General features: G+C 45.5%; 1 protein-coding gene across 3 annotated transcripts; it reads left to right on the top strand.

Annotated features, from left to right (window-relative positions):
• Positions 1-643: 643 nt before the first annotated feature.
• Positions 644-18,838, top strand: Adm (adrenomedullin). Of its 3 annotated transcripts, none has more exons than XM_063281152.1 (5): positions 644-841; positions 15,194-16,814; positions 17,246-17,365; positions 17,524-17,670; positions 17,867-18,838. In XM_063281152.1, exons 3-5 carry the CDS (start codon positions 17,268-17,270, stop codon positions 18,177-18,179), a joined length of 558 nt encoding a protein of 185 aa, XP_063137222.1. In that variant the 5' UTR covers positions 644-841; positions 15,194-16,814; positions 17,246-17,267; the 3' UTR covers positions 18,180-18,838. The 3 variants fall into 3 exon arrangements, with proteins under 3 accessions (XP_063137222.1, XP_063137226.1, NP_036847.1); XM_063281156.1 differs by lacking the exon at positions 644-841 and adding an exon at positions 14,724-14,820; NM_012715.2 differs by lacking the exon at positions 644-841 and having other exon boundaries at positions 16,666-16,814; positions 17,867-18,837.
• Positions 18,839-19,084: the final 246 nt, after the last annotated feature.

Below are 19,084 nucleotides of genomic sequence, written 5' to 3' on the forward strand. Positions count from 1 at the left end.
TCTCTTTCAGTCAGTTATGGGGACAGAGTGTTCTGCTTTCTGGCGTGTAGTTTTTCCTCTCTACAGGTCTTCAGCTGTTCCTGTGGGCCTGTGTCTTAAGTTCACCAGGCAGTTTCTTGCAGCAGAAAAGTTGGTCTTACCTGTGGTCCCGAGGCTCAGGTTTGCTCGTGGGGTGCTGCCCAGGGGCTCTCTGCAGCGGCAGCAACCAGGAAGACCTGTGCCGCCCCTTCCGGGAGCTTCAGTGCACCAGGGTTCCAGATGGTCTTTGGCTTTTTCCTCTGGCGTCCGAGATGTGTGTGCAGGGAGCAGTCACTTCTGGTTTCCCAGGCTTGTCTGCCTCTCTGAAGGTTTAGCTCTCCCTCCCACGGGATTTGGGTGCAGAGAACTGTTTATCCGGTCTGTTTCTTTCAGGTTCCGGCGGTGTCTCAGGGACAGGGGTCCTGCCGCTCCTGGGCCCTCCCCCACGGGAGCCCAGAGGCCTTATACAGTTTCCTCTTGGGCCAGGGATGTGGGCAGGGGTGAGCAGAGTTGGTGGTCTCTTCCGCTCTGCAGCCTCAGGAGTGCCCACCTGACCAGGCGGTTGGGTCTCTCTCTCACCGGGTCTGGGAGCAGAGAGCTGCTGCGGGCCGGGATCCGCGGGTGTGGGACTTCCGGTAAACACAGAACGTGCCCGGTCCTAGAGAAATTCTGCTTTCCTGTGTCCCAAGCTCACCAGGCAGCTTTCTTGCAGCAGAAAATTTGGTCTTACCTGTGGTCCCGAGGCTCAGGTTCGCTCGTGGGGTGCTCCCCACGGGCTCTCTGCAGCGGCAGCAACCAGGAAGACCTGTGCCGCCCCTTCCCGGTATTGTTGTTCTTATGGGATTGCAAATCCCTTCAGCTCCTTCAATCCTTTCTCTAACTCCTCCGTTGGGAACTCCGTCCTCAGTTCAAGGGTTGGCTGCAAGCATCTGCCTGTTTTTGTCATGCTCTGGCAGAGCCGCTCAGGTGACAGATATACAGGCTCCTGTTAGCTTGCACTTTTTGGCATCAACAATATTGTCTGGGTTTGGTGGCTGTGTGTATATGGCCTGGATCCCCAGTTGGGGCAGTCTCTGGATGGCCTTTCCCTCAGGCTCTGCTCCAAACTTTGTCTCCATATTTCCTCCTATGAATATTTTTGTTCACCCTTCTAAAAAGGACTGAAGCATCTGCACTTTGGTCATCCTTCTTCTTGAGCTTCATGTGGTCTGTGGATTGTATTTGGGTAGCAGAGCTTTGGGGATAATATGCACTTATCAGTGAGTACATACCATGTGCGGCTGTGTGTGTGTGTGTGTGTGTGTGTGTGAGAGAGAGAGAGAGAGAGAGAGAGAGAGAGAGAGAGAGAGAGAGAAAGATTGGGTTACCTCACTCAAGATGAGATTTTCTACTTCTATCCATTTGCCTATGAATTTCATGAAGTCATTATTAATACCTGAGTAGTACTCCGTTGTGTAGATGTACCACATTTTCTGTATCCATTCTCAGTTGAGGGACATCTGGGTTCTTTCCAGCTTCTAGCTATTATAAATAAGGCTGCTATGAACATAGTGGAAAATGTGTTCTTGTTGTATGTTAGAGTACCTTTTGAGTGTATAGCTGGGTCCTCAGGTAGTACTATGTCCAATTTTCTGAGGAACCACCAAACTGATTTCCAGAGAGGCTGTACCAGCTTGCAGTCCCACCAACAATGGAGGAGTGTTCCTCTTTCTCCACATCCTCACAAGCATCTGTTGTCACCTGAGTTTTTGATCTTAGCCATTCCAACTGGTGTGGGGTGGAATCTCAGGGTTGTTTTGATTTACATTTTCCTGATGACTAAGGATGTTGAACATTTCTTTAGGTGCTTCTCAGCCATTCCATACTCCTCAGTTGAGAATTTTTGTTTAGCTCTGTTAGCTCTGTACTCCATTTTTTTTTTTAAATACGGTTGGTTGATTCTCTGGAGTCTAACTTCCTGAGTTCTTTGTATATATTGGATATTCACTATCTATTGGATGTAGGATTCGTAAAGATTTTTCCCAGTCTGTTGGTTGCTGTTTTGCCCTATTGACAGTGTCCTTTGCCTTACAGAAACGTTGCAGTTTTATGAGGTCCCATTTGTTGATTCTTGACCTTAGAGCATAAGCCACTGGTGTTTGGTGCAGGAAATTTTCTCCAGTGCCCATGTGTTCGAGGCTCTTCTCCACTTTTTCTTCTATTAGTTTGAGTGTATCTGGTTTTATGTGGATGTCCTCAAACCACTTGGACTTAAGCTTTGTACAGGGCAATAAGAATGAATCGATTTGCATTCTTCTACATGCTGACTACATGCTGACTGCCAGTTGAACCAGCACCATTTGTTGAAAATGCTACCTTTTTTCCACTGGATGGTTTTAGCTCCTTTGAAAGATCAAGTAACCAGAGGTGTGTGGGTTCATTTCTGGGTCTACAATTCTATTTCATTGATCTACCTGCCTGTCTCTGTATCACTACCATACAGTTTTTATCACTATTGTTCTGTAATAAAGTTTGAGGTCAGGGATGGCGATTGCCCCAGAAGTTCTTTTATTGTTGAGGATAGTTTTTGATATCCTGGGTTTTTTTTTTCTGTTATTGCAAATGAATTTTCAAATTGCTCTTTCTAACTCTATGAAGAATTGAGTTGGAATTTTGATGGGGATTGCAAATCTGTAGATCACTTTTGGTAAAATGGCCATTTTTATAATATTAATCCTGCCAATCCATTACTGTGGGAGATCTTTCCATCTTCTGAGATCTTCTTCAATTTCTTTCTTTAGAAACTTTAAGTTCTTGTATACAGATCTCTCACTTGCTGGGTTAAAGTCACACCAAGGTATTTTATGTTATTTGGGACCAATGTGAAGGTTATCATTTCCCTAATTTCTTTCTCAGCTTGTTTATCCTTTGAGTAGAGGAAGGCTACTGATTTGTTTGAGTTAATTTTATACCCAGCCACTTTGCTGAAGTTGTTTATCAGGCTTAGTAATTCTCTAGTGGAACTTTTGGGGTCACTTAAGTATACTATCATATCATCTGCAAATAGTGATATTTTGACTTTTTTTCTAATTTGTATCCCTTTGACCTCCTTTTGTTGTCTGATTGCTCTGGCAAGGACTTCGAGTACTATATTGAATAGGTAGGAAGAGAGTGGGCAGCCTTGTCTAGTTCCTGATTTTAGTGAGATTGCTTCACGTTCCTCTCCATTTAGTTTGATGTTAGCTACTGGTTTGCTGTATATGGCTTTTACTATGTTTAGGTATGGGCCTTGAATTCCTGATCTTTCCAAGACTTTTAACATGAAGGGGTGTTGAATTTTTTCAAATGCTTCCTCAGCATCTAATGAGATGATCATGTGGTTTTTTTTCCGTTGAGTTTACATAGTGGATTATATGGATGGATTTCCGTATATCGAACCATCCCTGCATCCCTGGGATGAAGCCTAGTTGATCATGATGGATGATCGTTTTCATGTGTTCTTGGATTCAGTTTGTGAGAATTTTATTGAGTATTTGCATCCATATTCATAAGAGAAATTTGAAGTTCTCTTTCTTTGTTGGGTCTTTGTGTGGTTTAGGTATAAGCGTAATTGTGACTTCGTAGAATGAATTGGGTAGTGTTCCTTCTGTCTCTACTTTGTGGAATAGTTGGGATAGTATTGGAATTAGGTCTTCTGTGAAGTTCTGATAGAATTCTGCACTAAACCCGTCTGGTCCTGGGCCTTTATTGGTTGGGAGACCTTTAATGACTGCTTCTATTTCTTTACGAGTTATGGGACTGTTTAGATGGTTTATCTGTTCCTGATTTAACTTTGGTACCAGGTATTCATCTAGAAAAGTTTCCATTTCATCCAAATTTTCCAGTTTTGTTGAGTATAGGCTTCTGTAGTAGGATCTGATGATTTTTTTTTGAATTTTCTCAGTTTCTGTTGTTATGTCTCCCTTTTCATTTCTGATTTTCTTAATTTGGATACTGTCTCTGTGCCCTTTGGTTAGTCTGGCTAAGGGTTTATCTATCTTGTTGATTTTCTCAAAGAACCAACTCCTGGTTCTGTTGATTCTTTGTATAGTGCTTTTTGTTTCTACTTGGTTGATTTCAGCTCTGAGTTTGATTATTTCCTGCTGTCTACCCCTCCTGGGTGTATTTGCTTCTTTTTGCTCTAGAGCTTTTAGGTGTGCTGTCAAGCTGCTAGTGTATGCTCTCTCCAGTTTCTTTTTGGAGGTACTCAGAGCTATGAGTTTTCCTCTTAACACTGCTTTCATTGTGTCCCTTAAGTTTGGGTATGTTGTATCTTCATTTTCATTAAATTCTAGAAAGTCTTTAATTTCTTTATTTCTTCCTTGACTAAGTTATTATTGAGTAGAGCATTGTTCAGCTTCCATGAGTGTGGGTGTTTTCTGTCGTTTTTGTTGTTATTGAAGACCATGGTGATCTGATAGGACACATGGGATTATTTCTATCTTCCTGTATCTGTTGAGGCCTGTTTTGTGACCTATTATATGGTCAGTTTTGGAGAAGGTTCCATGAGGTGCTGAGAAGAAGGTACATCCTTTTGTTTTAGGATAAAATGTTCTATAGATATCTGTTAAATCATTTGGTTCATAACTCCTGTTAGTTTCCCTGTGTCTCTGTTTAGTTTCTGTTTCCATGATCTGTCCATTGATGAGAGTGCGGTATTGAAGTGTCCCACTAGTATTATATGAGGTGCAATGTGTGCTTTTAGCATCAGTAAGGTTTCTTTTATGAATGTAGGTGCCCTAGCATTTGGAACATAGATATTCAGAATTGAGAGTTCATCTTGGTGGATTTTTCCTTTGATGAATATGAAGTGTTCTTATCTTTTCTGATAACTTTTGGTTGAAAGTCAATTTTTTTGCAATATTAGAATGGCTACTCCAGCTTGTTTCTTGGGGCCATTTGCTTGGAAAATTGGTTTTTAGCCTTTTACTCTGAAGTAGTATGTGTTTTTGTCACTGAGGTGTGTTTCCTGTATGCAGCAAAATGCTTGGTTCTCTTTATGTATCCAGTCTGTTAGTCTATGTCTTTTTATTGGGGAATTCAGTCCATTGATGTTGAGAGACATTAGGGACCTATGATTATTGTTTCCTGTAATTTTTGTTGTTGAGATGGAATTATGTTAGTGTGGCAATCTTCGTTTGGGTTAGTTGAAATTATATTACTTTCTTGCTTTTTATAGGGTGTAGTTTCCCTTGTGTTGGAGTTTTCCATTTATTATCCTTTGTAGGGATGGTTTTGTAGAAAGAAATTGTGTAAATTTGGTTTTGTCGTGGAATATCTTGGTTTCTTCATTCATGTTAATTGAGAATTTTGCTGGATATAGTAACGTGGGCTGGCATTTGTGTTCTCTTAGGGTCTGTCTGACATCTGCCCAAGATATTCTAGCTTTCATGGTCTCTGGTGAGAAGTCTGGTGTAATTCTTATAGGTTTGCCTTTATATGTTATTTGACCTTTTTCCGTTACTGCTTTTAATATTCTTTCTTTGTTTTGTGCATTTGGTGTTTTGACTGTTATGTGACAGGAGGAGTTTCTTTTCTGGTCCAATCTATTTGGAGTTCTGTAGGCTTCTTGTATGTTTATGGGCATCTCTTTCTTTAGGTTAGGGGAGTTTTCTTCTATAATTTTGTTGAATACATTTACTAGGAATCTTTGCTGTCTTCTGTACCTATTATCCTTAGGTTTGATTTTCTCATTGTGTCCTGGATTTCCTGGATGTTTTGGGTTAGGAGCTTTTTGTGTTTTGCGTTTTCTTTGACAGTTGTGTCAATATTTTCTATGGTATCTTCTGCCCCTGAGATTCTCCTCTTCTATCTCTTGTATTCTGTTGTAATGCTTGCGTCTATGACTCCTGATCTCTTTCCTAGGTTTTCTATCTCCAGGGTTGTCTCCTTTTGTGATTTCTTTATTGTTTCTATTTCCATTTTTAGATCCTGGGTGGTTTTGTTCAAATCCTTTCACGTGTTTGGTTGATTTTTGTGTTTCCTCTTTAAGGGCTTCTACCTGTTTCCCTGTGTTATCCTGTATTTCTTTAAGGGGGTTATTTATTTCCTTCTCAAAGACCTCTAACATCATAATGACTTGTGTTTTTAAATCTAAACCTTCTTTTCTGATGCGCTGGTTGTATCCAGGGCTTGCTGAGGTGGGCAAACTGGGTTCTAATGATGCCAAGTCCCCTTGGTTTCTGTTGCTTAGGTTCGTGTCCTTGCCTTTCACCATCTGCTTCTCTCTAGTGTTACCTGGTCCTGCTGTCTCTGACAATGGCTTGACCCTCTTATAAACCTGTGTGTCAGCACTACTGGGAGACTGACTTTCTCCTAGTGGAATCTGAATTCAGAGAGCTGTGGCCCAGGATCAGCTCTGGGTGTAGGTGGAAACCAGAATGATCCTGTCCCAGACTGCTCCTAGGTTGCTGTATCCTGAGCGCTCTTGGTGGGTTCCTCTTGGGACAAGAATGTGAGCAGAAGTGGTGGTCTCACCTGTGCTCTTAGGAGTGTCAGCACCCAGCAGGATCTGGGTACAGAGAGCTGTGGTACAGGGTCATCTCCAGGCACAGATGGAAACGGGAAAGCTATTATAGACATCTTAATAGGTATGAATTATTTTTTTGTTAGGGGGGTTTCGTTGTTGTTGTTTGTTGTTTTGTGTTTTGTTTGCTTTTGAGGCAGGGTTTCTCTATGTAACCCTAGCTTTCCTGGAATTCACTCTATAGACCAGCCCTGCCTCAAACTCAGAGATCTGTCTCTCTCACATTCATGAGAGCTAGGATTAAAGGCATGCATCACCACTACTTCGCCAATAGGAATTATTAACCCTTATTGTTCCTCTAGAGACAGGGTCTCACTAGAGATGTCACTAATCTGTGACTTAGATTGCCCTTGAATTCTGGGTCCACCTGCCTAACACCCTCCCCACCAGCACTAAGGTTAACAGCATGGAATTAACCACCAGGGCTAGCTGGATGAATGTCTTACTGTCCTCTTGATTTTTATTTCTTTAATGATTCATGCTGTTAAGCATATTTTTCTGTGTGCATTGGCCATTTCCAAATCTTCTTTGGAGAAATATCTATTCAAGTCCTTTGCCTAACCACACCCTCACCCCACCCCACTAAGGGTCTAACTCTTGGCTTCCCCAGTGCTCGGCAAGCTGTGTTCATTGAGTCATCATACCCCTAGCCCAGCCCTGTTTGGTTTTATTGTGTTTGTATACTCTAAGAACGAGATCCCTATCAAATATAAATTCTGCAGATAGTCTGAAGACTGTCATATCAAGTTCTTGATCTGGTTGTTTGGCTCACAAAAGTATTCAACTTTGATAAAGTCCGACCTTTCATTGATCTTCTATGATGTTGTGTGGTATCTAAGGATCCATTATTGAATTTAAGATCATGAAGCTCTAGTTCTGTGTAAGCGGTCCAAAATTGTAGCTCTTATATTTGGGCCTTTGATTCATTTTGGGTTGACTTTGTAATGGTAGGGTTCCCATTTTATCCTTTCTCTTGGATCTATGTTTAGTGTGTGTGTGTGTGTGTGTCTGTCTGTCTGTCTGTCTGTCTGTCTGTCTGTCTGTCTCTGTGTGTGTGCCTGTGCTGACCTGAAGAGGGTGTCAGAGCCCCCAGAGCTGGAGCTGCAGGCAATGGTGAGCTGAACTGACTTAGTTCCTTGGATGAAAATCAAGTTCTCCTAACCACTGAGCCAGCTCCCCAGACCCCACTCACTTTTTTCTTTTTAAGTGCATATTGTTTAAATTCCATTTGCAAATCTTGGCACTTTTGTTCTGACAGTAGCATAAAACCTGAGGTAATCCCTGTTCCTTCTACTAAGCTGCATTCTCACCCTGCAAGTTTCACTCCTTTTATTTATCAAAGTTACTTTTCAAACCCAGAATCAAACACTACCTTTTTATTCTCTTTTATTCTCTTAAGGTCTTAGGTAGACTAGTGGACATTTAAATGGCTGTTTTGTAAATGAGGTTTCCCCACCCCATCCTGAGGTAAATGCCTGAAGAGACTATGTGTTCCTATCTACACACAAACACGTTAGCATTCACTGAAACTACTTTGCTTTCTCACCCAACAGCTGCCTGGCTGCTGAAAGTGATAAGCGGGACAAGGCGGCGTGATTGCTGAGGTTGGCTGAAGGCCATCCCATCCCCTGTGATAACTACCATCATCTTTCACTACCCAGGGAGAGAACAAAGCAAGTCCAGATTTGTTTTGCTGAAGGCTGGGAGCTCCAGGGGTGGAAGGCTACAGCACAGTGGCAAAGTAGACACAAGAGAGAGAGAGAGAGAGAGAGAGAGAGAGAGAGAGAGAGAGAGAGAGAGAACAGTTTCTGCTCGCCTTATAGGACAAAATGGAGTGGATTACGAGTGAGGAAGATTTCTCACCCTGGTACTCCTTCAGTGGGCTGTGGTGGGAGTAAGTGGTTTAACTGCACAGTCATTTCAAGTGTTTCCGGTGGTTAGGCACTGCAGTTCAGGGAGGCAGTATGAAAGCTGGGTTTGACCAGGGGCCCTTGAAATTGCTTCTACTAACCCATAACAAAGGAGACGGAGAGATGCTGTGCAGGAAAATTCCATGACCCCTTGCCACATCTCTAACCACTCGGTTGCCTCAGTAAGAGTCTTACGGACTGCTAGCCTTGATACCGGTCTTTCTCTCAGCCCCACGTTTGACATTCTTTCTTTCTTTCTTCCTTTCTTCCTTCCTTTCTTTCTTTCTTTCTTTCTTTCTTTCTTTCTTTCTTTCTTTCTTTCTTACATTCTTACTGCTCCTCCTTCCCACATATCCACCTCGCCCCATATCATTGTCATCTCCCATCTTGACAGTTACAATATCTTCCTTACCCGGCTCTGTTCACTGGGTTCACAAATGCAAAATATATATGAAAAAAATATTTTTTATATTTTTTAAAAGATTGGGTTTTATGTATCCGAGGCTAGCCTCAAACTTTCCAAGCACTCAACGATGACTTTGAACTTCTGGTCCTCTTGTCTACACCTCTTTGTTGGGATTACAGGTGTGTGCCAAACTCAAGTTTTCATGTATATAAGGCAAGCACTTTACCAACCGAGCTACATCCCAAGACGAAAAGCAGGCTATTGGCCCTGTCTTAAACTTAAACTAAACTTTCCAAGCACACTATATTCACTTTAAACTATGTTTCGGGTGCAGGGAAGAGAACTTCAGAGATGGCTGATGGCACATGTCCTAGGCCATTGAATCTTGATGTTCATTTGAAGTACCCGTGACTGCAGTGGCCACAGTATAAATAGGCACTGAGTTTTTACAGGCTGCTTTTACTTAGATTGCATGTTTGGTGAACAAGCCTTGGCTACATAATTTACAGAGTCCAGTGCAAAATGAAAGTCATAAGGAGCAAGTGAAGGACTTGTTCAAAAGTTAGACTTTCAAAAGAGCTTCAAGGGAACATTAAAAGAAGGAGTGGTGGGCTCTTCTGAGAACAGTCCCATGACCCTGAGTGGGGTGCATTTCCACAAAGCTGGCTGTGTTGGTGCAGTGTGTATACACACTGGAGTAGGGATTGAGGATGGTGAGGAGGTCAGGTGCTCACTAACCTACCCCAGGTACTACTAGCCTCTTCCTGCTCTCTGGCCCATCACCACGCTCACTGGGCAAGATGAGAGTCTACTTTTGTTGTTGGTGTCTTGGAGCTGACAACAGGACCCAGAGCCTTGTGCATTTCAGCACATGCTGTACCACTGAGCTACAGCCGTGAAGTAATCTTTGGTTGTTGCCGTTATTCTTGAGATGATCTCACTGTTTAACCTGAGCTCACAATCCTCCTGCCCCCAAGCTCCTGGGTGTCAGAATTACAGGAGTATACAATTATGCCCAACACTCAAAACTATCTATCAGATTTTTGTTTGTAAAATGGATTTTTTTTATTTTATTACAGGACAAAAGGATCTTTGAGATAAGTGCACATCAATTCATTTCTCTCCCGTTTTCAAACTCTCTGTCTTGGTTACTTTTTATCACTGTGCTAAGATATCAAGACCAAGGCAACTTATAAAAGTTGTTTGGGTAGCTAGAGTTTCAGAGGGAAAGTCCAGGACCACCAGCCATGGCAGGGACCATGCCAGCAGGCAGGCAGGTAGGCAGGCAGGCACTACAGCAGTAGCTGACAGCTTCTCTCCTATCTACAAGCATAGGGCAGAAAGGGAACTGGGAACGGTGTGGGCTTTTAAAACCTCAAAGCCCACCCACAGTGACACATCTTCTTCAGCAAGGCCACACCTCCTAGTTTTTCCAAAACAGTCCCACCAACCGAGGACTAAGTTTTCCAACTTATGAGCCTACAGGAGTCATTTTCATTCCAACAACTGCACTCGTCAAAAGCTTCTTAGGTAGCCAAGAATTAAGTTCAAGTTTTTCCAAGTTCCAATGCATCCCAGTTACTCAGATTCTTGTAAAGTGGTGGTAGTTTTTGAGACAGAGTTTTAGTTTCATATTCTTGAATCCTTGACCTTCCAAACGTTCTATCTGCAGGCATGTGTTGCCACACTTCCTTCATGACCTCTTTTTTTTATGGTTTATTTATTTCTGTCTTTGTGTCTATGAATGACATGAGTGTTTTACTTACGTGTATATAAGAGTACCACATGTGTGCATTACACCCCAGGAAGTCATAAGGAGCAGATGACTTGGAACAGGAGCTAGAGAAGAGTGTCAGCCATCATGGACATGCTAGGAACTAACCCCGGGTCCTCTATAAAAAGCATGAAAGTGAGCCGTCTCTTCAGCCCCTCAGATGTTCTGTTTGATCCCTTTTTATCCCTCTCTTCTTCCCTAGTATATTCCAAACAAATTCCTCTCCTTTCATTTTCTCTACTGATCTAGAACTTTCTCACCCCGGGCTACTGCTTATGCACATCCTTTCTTCCAGCTGGGGTATTAGGTCCCTCTTGCTTTTCTTTAGATGATTTAGTGGGGTTTATAGTGATGTATACATTTCTATGCGTGATCTGTGGGTTTGCTTATGGTGGATTACCTCACAAGTCTGTAAGCATGTAGAAAGAAAGAATGGTGTTTGCATGCGTCATTACTGTGTGTTCAAGACTTAGCACAGTATCGGGTACCTAATTCACAAGCAGTTACCATCTGCGGAAGGGCAAACAACCTTTAAAGCATTGCATGCCTTTAACTAGGTCTTCATAACCTGACAGTAATACAGAATTCCCACCTAGAGGACAGGAGAAGGTAGCATTTTATTTGCAAATCCCAGCCATTATGCCATTTGTAGTAAGTTTCTCCTGAAGTCTTTTTATCTCATTCTGTCCTGATGTTAGTAGGATAGCCTTCTCTATGCCTATTGCCTTCTCTGCGTTCTCTTTCATTCATCCCATAACAAGTTACTTTCTTTAAGGTTTAGTGAGGATTAGCATCTGGCTCTATCTGTATTTGCCTGTTGTACAGAAGTTAGGGATACAGATCGATGGTAGAACATTTGCTTCACATACACGAAGTAAAGGAGGAGGAAGAGGAAAAGGAAAAAGAGAAGCAAAAGCATTGCTTTTCTTTATGCTCTGCCTTAAAGGCAGGGGTTAATAGTCTTCCTGTTTCTGCCATTCCAAATAAGACAGAAATTATAGCTAGAGAACCAGTGCTATTTATTTGATATTAGTTTTTAACCTGGCCCATCTTCTGGTATCCACTGTATACCTGCTTTATACTTAGTTGGTTTTATGTGCAACACTCATTTTCTGGGGAGAATCTATATTTTCACTGGGTCTGGTGAGAAGTCAGATTCCTGGAAAATGCCCTGTGCTTTGAATCCTGCCTTGCTTATCCCTAGGAGACCAGATCCGCAAAGCTGATCGTGTCCTTCTGTAAATCACATGGTGTTATGACTTCAGGATGCATCTTGAACCTTGTTTTCAAGAGAATGTTGTAAACAAGCCCTAAGCTCAACAGGCATTTTGTGCCTCATGAATAAAAGTGCATCATAAAATTTCCTGTCTGAAGGGAGGCTCTGAGAACACTGTACAACGCAGTCAGCGGCTCTCATTTTAGTCATGGACATCACTAGTATTATTTATTGTTTCTCATTACTTTTCTAAAGACCTGTGTATGATGACCCTAGTGCTAGGGACTGTGTATACACTGTAACTAAAAAATGAAACCACAGCTCAAAACAAAACCTCCAAATATTGCAAAGAATTAGGTTCAGATTTAGGGCCTAAAAATAATTCAGTTGGAATGTGAGGAAGACATTGAAATGGCATCATTCAGCAAGCTTTTGAAATTATATATATTATATTTATTATAATTATATATATATATATAATTTCTTGCCAGAAAGGTTTTAAACATCTTTCTTTCTCTCTCTTTTCTTTTTTTTTAACCCCAACATATTTTAAAAATTTTATTTGTGGGCTGGAGAGATGACTCAGCAGTTAAGAGCACTGACTGTTCTTCCAGAGGTCCTGAGTTCAATTCCCAGCAAGCACATGGTGGCTCACAACCATCTGTAATGGGATCCGATGCCCTCTTCTGGTGTGTCTGAAGACAGCTATGGTGTACTCATATACATAAGATTATTTGTTATTACTTTTTTTTTTTTTTGGTTCTTTTTTTCGGAACTGGGGACCGAACCCAGGGCCTTGCGCTTCCTAGGTAAGTGCTCTACCACTGAGCTAAATCCCCAGCCCCTGTTATTACTTTTTTTTTACTTACTCACTTTACATTCTGCTCACTGACCTGCCCCCCCCCCCCCGTCATCCCCTCCCACAGTTCTTCCCCCACCTCCTTCCCCTCCTCCTCTGAGTATGTGGGGACCCCTCTGGGTATCTCCCCCACCCAGGCACATCAAGTGTCTGTGAGGCTAGGCATATTCTCTCCCACTGAGGCCAGACAAGGCAGTCCAGCTAGTAGAACATATCCCATGTACAGACAACAGCTTTAGGGATGGTGTCTGCTCCAGTTGTTTGGGACCCACATGAAGACCAAGCTGCACATGTGCTACATATGTGCTGTGTGTGTTCTTTGGTTGGTGGTTCAGTCTTTGAGAGCACCAAGGCTTTTCAGGTTAGTTGATGCTGTTGGTCTTTCCGTGGAGTTCCTATCCCCTTAGGGTCCTCAATCCTTCCTCTTCTCCTTCTTCTTCCACAAGAGTCCCCAAGCTCCATCCACTGTTCAGCTGTGTGTGTATCTGTCTGAGTCAGTGGCTGGGTGGAGCCTCTCAGAGGGCAGCCATGCTAGACTCCTGTCTGCAAGCATAACAGAGTAACTTTAATAGTGTCAGGGATTGGTGCTTGCCCACTGGATGGGTCTCTAGATGGCCAGCTATTGGTTGGCCATTCCCTCTGTCTCCGTCCCATCCCCTGTCCTTTTAGACAGGATACATTTTGGGTCAAAAGTTTTGTGGGTGGGATGGTGTTCCTGTCCTTCCTTTAGGGTTCCTGCCTGGCTACAGGAGGTGGCCTCTTCAGGTTCCATGTTCCCAGTGCTGTGAATCACAGCTAAGGTCACCCTCATTGATCCTTAGGCACCTCCCTTCTCCCAGGTCTCTGTCTCTTCCTGGAGATGTCCTTCACCTTCCCACCCCTGTCAGTTGCAGATTTCCATTCATTCTCATGGCCATCTGACCATATCTCCTGTCCCTCACCACACCTGACCATAAATGCCCCCCATTCCCCTCTCTATCCCCTCTCTATCCTCTCTCTCTCCCCTCTCCCACCCATTTCCCTCCCTCCATCTGCCTTCCTTCCCTTCTTGCTCAGTGTGAGCTTACAATCATTGAACTTGAATGGATGCAGTTCCGAGAATGCATCTCCACAAGGACCACTGCTGCCTTGCTTTGAGCCCAAACTTTGTTCTAGTGATCTCCTTTCCCCCCGTACTGGTAATTAAGCAAGGCAACTCATTTTCACAGGAAGGAAAGGAAGAAGTACATACCCAGACGTGGTGAATTCCTCATCTATTTCCTGCTTGTGCCCTTTAGCACTTCGGGGAGCACATTGGCAGAGGTTCCCCACCCACGCAAACCACAATCATACACACGCTTTCTAAGATTTTTTTAAACAAAGTTCTCCGAGTTGCCAGTCTGGGATCTCACCTAAAAAAAGAATTGGCTTGGCTCTCAGGCAACAATCTCTTAAGTGCCACCACTGTGAAGAGCACCCAGTCTGATAAGGCGAGTGCCAAGGCGCTCAGGTGGGGATTCTTGGCACAGCGCCTTATACTGGCTCTTATACAGGAGCTGGGTGGAGCCAAGCCAGGGAGTCCCTCCTTCCACCTTTGGGTTCGGTTTGCTTCCTTGTTGAAGCCACCTGTGGCTCAAAAAGAATTTCGAGGGGTTGGGAGAGTAGCTCAGTTGATTAGAGGTGGGGCAGAAAGATCAAAGATTCAAGGTCATCTTCTAGCTACTTAGTTTCAGGCTAACCTGGGCTACAGGGAATAATAATAATAATAATAATAATAATAATAATAATAATAATGTTTCAGCTAAGAGCATATTTGGCGATCATGTCCCAAGCCAGAGCTATCTTCAAATCACTGAGTTTCCTCAAAGAGGAAGCAGGGAGTCAACGAGGTCTAGCCCGGCAGGATTTTCCGCAGACAACCCCCCCTCCCCCAATTCCTCACCACCACCACCACCACCCCCAAGGCTGGTAGAGACTAGAGCCGAGGAGTCCAGCTCACGAGACTTGCCCTGGCTGTGGGCCAACGCCGGGTTGCCCTTGGCTTGGACAGACTGGGCCAGGGAAATGAAAGTAAAACCTGATGTGGCCGGGGCCCAGCTGGAAGTTGGTGACAGGTAGGTTACATCTTCAAAGAGACTGACAGCCGCTGTGTCAACAGACAATACAGAGATGAAATGAATGGAAGGATACGGAAAGGAACAGAAGCGAGAAAAAACTATGGTCAGGTTCTGGGGTTTCTGGGAACCCACGCAGCGCTCTGTGCTCCCTGCGCGTGTTGGTATAGACAGGCTAGCGCATGGCTGGGGCCGCTGCGGTGACTGTTCCGCGGCCCAGAAGGCCCTAAGGCGGGCCAGTTCGCTTAGCTGCAGCCCTTTCAACATCTGTGTCCAAGCCCCTACCAGAGGCAGAACCTGGGAATCTGTCCCCTGCCTTAGGTGGACAGTTCTAGGAGGATAAGTAATCTTAGTGCGGCCATTTCTCCCTCAGGTGCAATGTCCATGGTTGTCTGGAGAGTGACAAATGGGCTGAACTCAGCACAGACCGCACTGCGAGCAAGGTCCGCAGGACAGAATGCCTAGACGGTTTTGCGCTTGGTTTCAGAACACTTAATGGCAGATAAGGTAGGAAGCTTGGAAATCTGCCGGGGTCGCCAGGAGGAGGACATGAGTTGTCTACGTCCACATCACCAGGACTCGGGGCTAGGAGCTGGCGTAGGTCATGCACGTCTTTAGCTTCGGGACCTTCCGGGAACCCTGCATGCGGAGCTGTGCCTGTTGCCCAGTTTGGCCCTAGAAGGGAAGAAAGTGAACTCAAGAATCTGTGAAGAGCACAAGCCAGAGGCAAACGTGTTTGAACTGATTCATCGTGAATTAGCACATATCTCTGGGCGGGGGCCCGCATTCTCCTCTGCCCCTTGATGAGAATGGTGACCCCAGCCAGAAAACTTCGGCCGCCACGCCCCAGTCTTTTGAGTCTGGACTCTATAGCTTCCCACCTTTAGTGTGACTGGGCGACATACTTACCCTCTCCGCACTCACTTTTAGTCGAGAGAACACCAGCTCAGGAGTGTGTGTAAAGATCGAAAGAGATTGGGATCTGGCTGGGATTTGCCAACTGTAAAGTGATTAACATACGTGAGGCATTAGTGTGCGCCCTGTCAGTCACTCCTCACGTTTACAATGGGTGAATGAAGGCAGCCAGGCCGACTCGCAGGTTATACCCTTATAAGGCTATCACAAGGAAGAAAACAAAAATCTCTCGTTCTAATTTTGGCTATTCCTGTATTTCCAAATAGGAATGTGAGTTCTGAATCTTCAGATAACTACCCTCTCCAAACCCCAATTTCCAATTCAGCTGTTCCCAGTTCTGCCCTGATTACGAAATCGTACTGGCTAGTGTGTCAAGCAACCCCACAGTCTCAGCCGCTGTCAGGGGGACTGAGTCCCACCCTTCCAGGTGTACCCGGCGGGCACAGATGGGGGTCGAGGCTCAGTCAGGTGCTAAGCCGGCAGGGGGCGCGGCCCATTCGAGGTCACAGCTCCCCAAGTCCAGGGTTTTGGTTATCCAAGTGTCCCACCCGTCTCCCGGTTCTTCCAGCACTATCCAGAGAGCTCAGATCAGCACTCTGGGTTGTAGACGTTGTGGGCAAAGGATTCCCCCTCCCCAAGCTGTTCTGGCTGTCTTTTCCTTCTCACTGTTTGAACCCTATGCTGGGAAATTAGGGCAAGGGAAGTCCTGCGCCAGTCTAATCTCTCAGAGGGGATCTCTGAGACGCCTGGCCACAGGGGACCTCTTACCCCTACCCCAAACCCACAGGCAAGCTGCAAGGCAGGTCTGGTTTTAGAAGCAAGCATGCTGGAGGAAAGGGAGGGCTCCAGGGCAGAGCAGGCCCCGCCCTCCCTCCACTGAGCGCTTATAAGACGCTGGAGCTGGCGCTCACTATTCAGTGGTTTCTTGGTGACACTAGGCAGAACAACTCCAGCCTTTACCGCTCCTGGTTTCTCGGCTTCTCATCGCAGTCAGTCTTGGACTTTGCGGGTTTTGCCGCTGTCAGAAGGACGTCTCGGACTTTCTGCTTCAAGTGCTTGACAACTCACCCTTTCAGCAGGTAGGAACCGCTGGCCTCCACCGTGTTGGGGAGGGGGATGGCTTTGCCAAAGTCGGAAAACTTGCAGCGCTGGACAGGGGGAACAACCCACGTTAGGATAACCACTGTAGAGTACACCTCACGTCCCAGGTCTAGCCCACACGCACAGCCGGAGCTCTCCTGAGATCCCTCTCCTCCTTGGGCTGTGATCCTAGGACTTGAGTCAGAAACCTCTGGAAGCCTGGCACTTTGCAATGGCCTCCTTTGCCGTTCTTGTCACCCACCGGGCCAGCGCAAAAGCCTCCGGTGTTTCTCAGAGCCAGGGGGAGATAAGCAGCTGAGCCAAGGAGAGCGCTGCCAAGTGGCTCCCCCTCCTGCCGCCACCCTTCGTGTGCTGCGGGGATTGTGCAGCTGGCCGTGTTGCTCACACTCGGCTTCTTGCTCCTTTCCAGGGTATCGGAGCATCGCTACAGAATGAAGCTGGTTTCCATCGCCCTGATGTTATTGGGTTCGCTCGCCGTTCTCGGCGCGGACACCGCACGGCTCGACACTTCCTCGCAGTTCCGAAAGAAGTGAGTTTGGGACCGCGCTTTCTTTTTTTTCAGCCCGAATACCTGGCAATAAGGGAAAATTGAGGGATGGTCTGGAGGTGTTAGAAAGGGAGTGGAGACTGGAGTTGGCTGGGGCATCACTTGAACCTAAGCCAAACGCATCTGCTTGTGTTTTCTAGGTGGAATAAGTGGGCGCTAAGTCGTGGGAAGAGGGAACTACAAGCGTCCAGCAGCTACCCTACGGGGCTCGTTGATGAGAAGACAGTCCCGACCCAGACTCTTGGGCTCCAGGACAAGCAGAGCACGTCTAGCACCCCACAAGCCAGGTAACTAACTATGCTCTCTGCAGAGGATGTGCTGTGCCCTCTCCACTCTACTGGCCCTGGGGACTGTCCTGGCTGGACTGCAGCTGCAGCTCCGGTGGAGGGAGCAGGTTCCAGGTCCCTCGGGTTCTGCATGGCTGCGGTCCCAGGTGGTTGGGAGCAAAGCCCTGGTTGATGAAGTGCCCTTCCTTCTCCGCAGCACTCAGAGCACAGCCCACATTCGAGTCAAACGCTACCGCCAGAGCATGAACCAGGGGTCCCGCAGCACTGGATGCCGCTTTGGGACCTGCACAATGCAGAAACTGGCTCACCAGATCTACCAGTTTACAGACAAAGACAAGGACGGCATGGCCCCCAGAAACAAGATCAGCCCTCAAGGCTATGGCCGCCGGCGCCGGCGTTCCCTGCCAGAGGTCCTCCGAGCCCGGACTGTGGAGTCCTCCCAGGAGCAGACACACTCAGCTCCAGCCTCCCCGGCGCACCAAGACATCTCCAGAGTCTCTAGGTTATAGGTGCGGGTGGCAGCATTGAACAGTCGGGCGAGTATCCCATTGGCGCCTGCGGAATCAGAGAGCTTCGCACCCTGAGCGGACTGAGACAATCTTGCAGAGATCTGCCTGGCTGCCCCTAGGGGAGGCAGAGGAACCCAAGATCAAGCCAGGCTCACGTCAGAAACCGAGAATTACAGGCTGATACTCTCTCCGGGCAGGGGTCTGAGCCACTGCCTTGCCCGCTCATAAACTGGTTTTCTCACGGGGCATACGCCTCATTACTACTTGAACTTTCCAAAACCTAGCGAGGAAAAGTGCAATGCTTGTTATACAGCCAAAGGTAACTATCATATTTAAGTTTGTTGATGTCAAGAGGTTTTTTTTTTTGTAACTTCAAATATATAGAAATATTTTTGTACGTTATATATTGTATTAAGGGCATTTTAAAGCGATTATATTGTCACCTTCCCCTATTTTAAGAAGTGAATGTCTCAGCAAGGTGTAAGGTTGTTTGGTTCCGTGTGTGTGTGTGTGTGTGTGTGTGTGTGTGTGTGTGTGTAAGGTGGAGAGCGCCTGATTACCGCCTGTGGATGAAGAAAAAACATTGTGTCTTCTATAATCTATTTACATAAAATATGTGATCTGGGAAAAAGCAAACCAATAAACTGTCTCAATGCTGATTTATTCTCGCTTCATGCATTTGGGGAAGGAAGGTCTTGGTTTGGATCGGCCTGGAAGTGCTGGGATTTTGCTTCTTGTTTGGGGAAGACTGAACTGCAGTGTGGGTGCGAAGCAACTTTTCTATGCACCGGCTTATCTGTCACAAATTCTGTGGTCCATGTGGATGCACAAAGTACGTGTCCTGGGAGGGAGTCAAGATTTCTCGGAGACAGCCGAGTTCACCTCCTTGCGTGGCAGTCAGACTG

The sequence above is a fragment of the Rattus norvegicus genome, chromosome 1, assembly GCF_036323735.1.
Source record: "Rattus norvegicus strain BN/NHsdMcwi chromosome 1, GRCr8, whole genome shotgun sequence".
NCBI lineage: Eukaryota > Metazoa > Chordata > Mammalia > Rodentia > Muridae > Rattus > Rattus norvegicus.